Source organism: Nannospalax galili, unplaced genomic scaffold (genome assembly GCF_000622305.1).
Source record: "Nannospalax galili isolate Female #2095 unplaced genomic scaffold, S.galili_v1.0 scaffold613, whole genome shotgun sequence".
Classification (NCBI taxonomy): domain Eukaryota; kingdom Metazoa; phylum Chordata; class Mammalia; order Rodentia; family Spalacidae; genus Nannospalax; species Nannospalax galili.
This window is the reverse complement of record NW_008332065.1, coordinates 1287758-1293686: the sequence shown is the minus strand read 5'-3', so window position 1 is coordinate 1293686 and position 5929 is coordinate 1287758. Positions and strand designations below refer to the sequence as shown.

Sequence of the window (5929 nt, the reverse complement as noted above, 5' to 3'; positions counted from 1 at the left end):
AAAAAAAGACCTTGAAAAGAAGGAAGAAAAAAGCAAAGATGTACACTAGCTAACTACCATTTAGCAAAGGTCAGTGAGCTATATTTTATGACCTATAATCTACAATAACAGTTTGTAATAGTATGCATTTTTTTTTCTAGATGGGTAAAGAATGCTGTACTGGGTTAATAAAATGCCATTTAATTTAAGCTTGGAGGATATCTTTAGATTTTTTTTTCTTTTTTTAAATTTTTATCTTATGAGTGTTTTGCCTGGATTAAGTACACAACATGCATGCAGGGCCTGCAGAGATCAGAAGAACTCGAGTTACAGACACTTGCGAGCCAGCCTGTAGATGCTGGGAACTGAACCTTGGTCCTCTTGAGGAGAAGGAAGCACTCTTAACTGCTGAGCCATCTCTTTGGCTCCTTTCTTTAGGTTTGTAATAATGGAGTTAGATACTAGTATAACACTGAAAGCCTTTAATTCTATGTTTTTACTTCCACACAGTGAGCTTTCCTTGTCTTTTAAACTTTAATACAATGGTTTACTTTTTATACAAGTCTTTGAAAGTCACTAAATTTCTCAAGTTATACAAAGTATAACTGATCTTCAAATGGACAATTTAAAGGTGAAAATAAAGGCTAACTCCTATACAAACAGTATTTATAAGAAGGATCTACTTTATCTGAAAAGATTAAAAGTACCGCTTTTATTTTACTTTTTTTGAGGCTAGGTCTTACTACACTGGCTTGGCCTCAGACTTGTACTGTCCCAGACTCCCTACTGTACAGTTGCACACCACCATACTCAGTTATAAGTAGCATCTTACCTTGATTAATAACAGCTGATGACTTTGGAAGTGTAGATGCCTTTGAGAGTACAGATGATTTCATCTTACGTTTGACTGGTTTTTCCTTTTCCATGTTTTCTTTTGCAGAACTATTTCTAGTACCATGACTAAATGTGGACTGACCAGGGTTTGAAAGCATATTCAAGGCTTTGGAATGTTTCACAGAATTCTCTAGTACTAGAACACAAATATAAAAAGATTAGCAGCTAAGACTTCTTGAACCCCAAAATAAGCAGAAGGTCTGTCATTGCTTCTAAACTGAACTGCTTCAACTAGCCAAGAGAACCAAACCTGTGTGATATTAAAAAGGTTCCCCAGGAAATCTTTCTTTTCTGTCCTGCTGGGAATGGATGCATGCTAGGCAAGTACTCTCCATCCTAAGACCAGGAATCTACTTTTGAATAAGAAAAGGCAACAAGAGACTCTTAACAGGTAGAGCCCATCTAGAAGCTTTTTCCTCAGTTCAAAGTCATGAAACCAAGCCTTGGTGAACTGCCAGCAAGTCTAGGTATGGGATTTAAAACCCAGGCAGTTTGCTGTTGTTTTAGTCTACAGATATTCCTAAACCTCAGTTTCCTTTTTCCTATTTAAAAACACATTTTGTTGTTTGTTTTGAGACAGGGTTTTTCTGTTTCTCTAGCTGGCATCTCACAGAGATCTGCCTGCCTCTGCCTCCGGAGTGCTGAGATTAAAGGCATAAGCCACCTACCTAGCTAAAAACACTTTCTAAAATATAGGAAATCCAATAAAGAAAGCAAAAACAGCAGATTCAGGTGATTATTAAAAACCCATGGCAAATTAAAAGCTCTTAAAAACAACAACAACAACAAAACACCTTAACCTCAGAGTAGAAGCTGTAATTAAGTCTTACTTGTTTTTCCTGGCATGGCTGACGTATTAGTATTAGTTTTTGAAATAAAAGCTTTTGTGGCTGATGATGTCGATGGCTGCTCAGTAATAACTGGATCTACAATCACGCGGTTGCTTCTGGTTCGAACCACAGAAGTGGATTCTGTTTTACCATTTATCTGGGCAACATTATGCCTTGGTAGTACAGACCGTGTAGGTACAGAGAATGAAGAGGTAGAGACTTCAGACTTTATCTGGGGTTTTAAGATCCTTTTTTTCCTTTCAGGGCTGTAAGTAAGATCACATTGTTAGTCATTCTTATAGCTACATATGGATGTAAAGATTCATAATACTGTTGGATCCAAAATTTGTACTATTATGAAATATGTTAAAATATGAGATTTGTAGTGGATTTCATATGGTTGTGAGCCTTTGAAAAGTGAATATTTAGTGAAGGATCATCGTAAATGCTAAAGTTATATGACAGAAAGCATGATGCCATCACTATCCTAAAAATGCTGTTTTACTGTATAGATTTAGCAGTTTGAATTTAAGCACTTACACTAGTAAAGCTTTAGTTTAAAAGATTAAAAATCTTCCACATCATAGGAACTTGCATGTCAAATATATCATTCTGCAATATAGGGAATAGTAAAGGAAGTATTAAAAACCACCAAGTTCTATCATTGAGATGACAAAGTTACAGATCAGGTAATGTCATTTAAAAAACAAAAGCCATACCTTGATGCAGCACTGCTGGAAATGGAGCTGCTTCTGTTCCTTTTCTTCCTCCTTTTGGTTATGGTATTTCTTTTATGAAAACGAAGAGCAGACTTATAATCTGATAAAACTGAACTAATGTGTTCTTCAAAGAAAGCAGACAGGCGTAAACTCATGCTGTAAATCTAAGAAGAAAAAAGAACCCCACAAACTGCTCAAATATTCTTCAAAGGAAACATAATTCAAAGAGTTTTCTAGTAAAATACTTAGGATTTAAATATTGCTGTCTGTAGTTTCCTCAGTCTCTTCTGATGAAAACCCAACCAAAGCACTTTTACAATTAAATTATTTTTTAATGTAGATTAAGAATTTTCCAAGCTTTGAAATTTTTAAAGGAAAGTTCTCTGAATTTAGACGAAGACATGATTACTCACTGCAGACTCTACCATACTCTGTCCCTGGGAGTTGGAAACTATTTCCCCCCTTTCTACCTAAAACTACTATGTATTTGTTCTCTCTTTATTGTCATATTACCCAATTTATGCAAGTTATATTTTGTGGAAACAAAGGTTAAGTGATAGTTGGATTTTTACATATCATTCTTGATTGTTTTTATCTATTAATATGGAAAAGGTAGAAAAGTTCAGCCTACATGGCTCTAGTATTTAACAAGACAATTTGTAATATAGTCAGTGCTATATCACAAGGACAGTAGAGTGACTAGACACCATTCACAACATAATAGAAAATTAATGGTGCTCTGAGTATTAAGTAAAAACAACATTTAGGGATTTGACATATTTTTAACAATAGAAATAATTCAATGATATACCCTTGATCTTTTGCTTGGTGTATATGCTTTAGAATTACTAAAAATGAGCCTGACATCTTTACATAACTCCATCGGTGACTCATAATTCCCAGCCTCTAAAGTTTCTCTGACAGTGGCGAAGTCCATTGGTGTGTCAATGATGTCTCTGTAGTCCTAGGAGAGAAGGAAACAGGTGGTATTGGCCTTACTATTACCACTACAAAGTATTTTGCAGCACAGGAATTTACAAGATTTTTTAAATGACAAGTGCCAGTCTCTGAACTATTAAGTCACTCAAAAAACAAAGCAAAACAAAAATCCTAAAAACTTCATTCCATCTATAATTCTAAAGGATGTTGACTCATTGAAAAACATCTATAAAATGAGGAAATAAAACCAATGAAAGTAGCTAGCATCCCACCTATACTGAAGCCTAAGGCATAGTAATTTCAAGTTTCATAATTTTCTTTTTTTTGGGGGGGTCTTTTTAAGACAGGGTCTCCCTGTAGCCCCAGCTGTCCTGAAACTCACTGTGTAGACCAGGCTGGCCTTGAACTCAGAGCCTGCCTCTGCCTCCCGAGTGCTAGGATTAAAGACATGTGCCACCACGCCCGGCTCAAGTTTCATAATTTTACAATCGGGTACTTTGGAATCATCAAGAATAATGAATACAAGTGGTTGTCAGAGTATGCACTCCTTTCCATAAAGAAAAATAGAACTGTCCAAGTCAGTTGGATATAAAGACCACAGAATGGAAATACTAGAACATGCAGGTGAAAGAAGAGCAACACCAAGTGATCACTCTATGGTGCACGATCATAAAATTACCACATAACTCAGTAGTACAAATGTACTGCATCTTTACAATAGCATTGACTTCACCTTTTCATTATTTTCCTTATGGTTCCTTTAGTTTTACTCTTTTTCTGTATTACTGAGATGTAAGCATATATTCCTGATTTTAGACTTCTGATATGTATGGTATTCATTCTCATTAAGGTCAATATGCTTTTCGAAAATTCTCAAGACTTATTTGGTCAATGGACTATTTACAAGTTGAGTCTGACATGACAGTGTACGCCTATAATTCCAGCACTTGTGATGCAGAGGCAAGACCTTGTCTCAAAATAAAACAAAAACGTGTTTATGCATTTAATTCCATTATTATGGTTAGAAACACTCTCTGAATTGACTTCACTGAATATGAGTTGTACTTTTTTTTCTCCCTGATTTTGGTCTTTTACTATTTTCCAATCTTTTCATGTGTTATTTGAACAGATTTCAGAATTCCATTTTCTATACCACAAGAGTTATATAAATTTAGATTTTATGACCACACATAGCACACACCTAAGGGAGAGGCTTCTCTGACACTAGAACCATTCTTTGTTGAAGGAAGTATGCTATATTTCTAATCACAGTGAAAATCTTCCATAGCTGTTTTAGGGTGGGGTCTCAGTTCTGAATTCTTTCCTGACCATGGCCCAAGGCCTAATCTGCCTCTGCAGAGGGCTAATACCTCTATTTCTAGAATAAAAACACAAAGGCTCAGAACACAAACAACTATTAGCAACAGGCAAACAGTAAATTATTTTTAAATCTAAAGGAAACTTGCAAGAAAGGGAAACCTAGTTTCTGAACATAAAAAGAACTGAACATCAGAGCACTGTTAATACAGCATCAGCTCATTCTAGAATTTTTGGGAGTTTCAAGTTAACCAGATTTACCCCAATTTGCACCTGTACTCATGTGAACATACCCCCAACACATAGAGTGTTACTTGCTCAAAGTTACAAAACTGGAAAGAGAAAAGCTAGAAACGAAGTCTAGTTCTTTAGAGGTACATTTCAGGATCTTTCTATTTTACCACGCTTTACAACTGATGATTTCCACGTAACCAAGCAGAGCATGTATGAACTAATGAGGAAATTAATAGTCATAAAATTTACTTAAATAACTGAGAGTTGTATAAAAGACTCAGCAGTTAAGAGCACTGGCTGCTCTTGCAGAGGACCAAGGTTTGGTTCCTAGCACTCACATGGTGGCTAACAACAATCCGTAATTCCAGCTCCAGAGGAATCTGATGTCCTTTTCTGGCCTCTGCGGGCAATGCATGCACTGGTGAACTTATATACATGTAGGGAAAACACTCATACACAGAAAATAAAAACACATCAAAAAAAATTTTTTAAGGGTATGTATTGAACAGGTAAAGAAAATATTTTTAGAAATACTTACTGGATATTCAAGGAGATCTACTGGCTGGCGGAAAGGCTCTGAATCTTCACACTGAAATATGAGATTTAACAGCTCTTGACACTGTTTCTTCCATGCTTGAATGTCGTAAGACTGAGCTCTATTACGTAGCTTTCTTCTAGGTTGATGATCCTGAAATAAAAACATACAAGTACATTAATAAGGAGCTCTCAAGACAGTACAATTCCTTTTATTTATTTGTGGTTTTGGTGTGTGTATGCATAAGTGTGAAGGCCAGAGGTCAATCTCTGGTTTCACGTCTCACAAGCAATCAACCTTGTTTTTTGCCAGGGTTGCTCAACAGGACATAAGGCTCAGTGGCCAACGAGTTCAAAGGATCCTCCTGTCTTCATTTTCACAGCAGTGGGATTACAAAAGTGCTCCACCAGGGCTGGAGAGATGGCTCAGTGGTTAAGAGCACTGACTGTTCTTGCAGAGGACCTGGGTTCGATTCCCAGCAC

General features: G+C 36.3%; 1 protein-coding gene across 3 annotated transcripts in view; it reads right to left on the bottom strand.

The window, feature by feature from the left end:
* Phip (pleckstrin homology domain interacting protein) overlaps positions 1-5929 on the bottom strand; it is a 154632-nt gene that overhangs the window by 11093 nt on the left and 137610 nt on the right. For all 3 annotated transcript variants that reach the window (XM_008827171.3, XM_017796638.2, XM_029560662.1), the window contains 5 exons: positions 5451-5600; positions 3234-3386; positions 2423-2586; positions 1704-1969; positions 812-1009 (listed from right to left, as the gene is read on the bottom strand). In XM_008827171.3, the coding sequence (XP_008825393.1) occupies positions 812-1009; positions 1704-1969; positions 2423-2586; positions 3234-3386; positions 5451-5600 (931 nt within the window). The remainder of the gene's footprint in view (positions 1-811; positions 1010-1703; positions 1970-2422; positions 2587-3233; positions 3387-5450; positions 5601-5929) is intronic.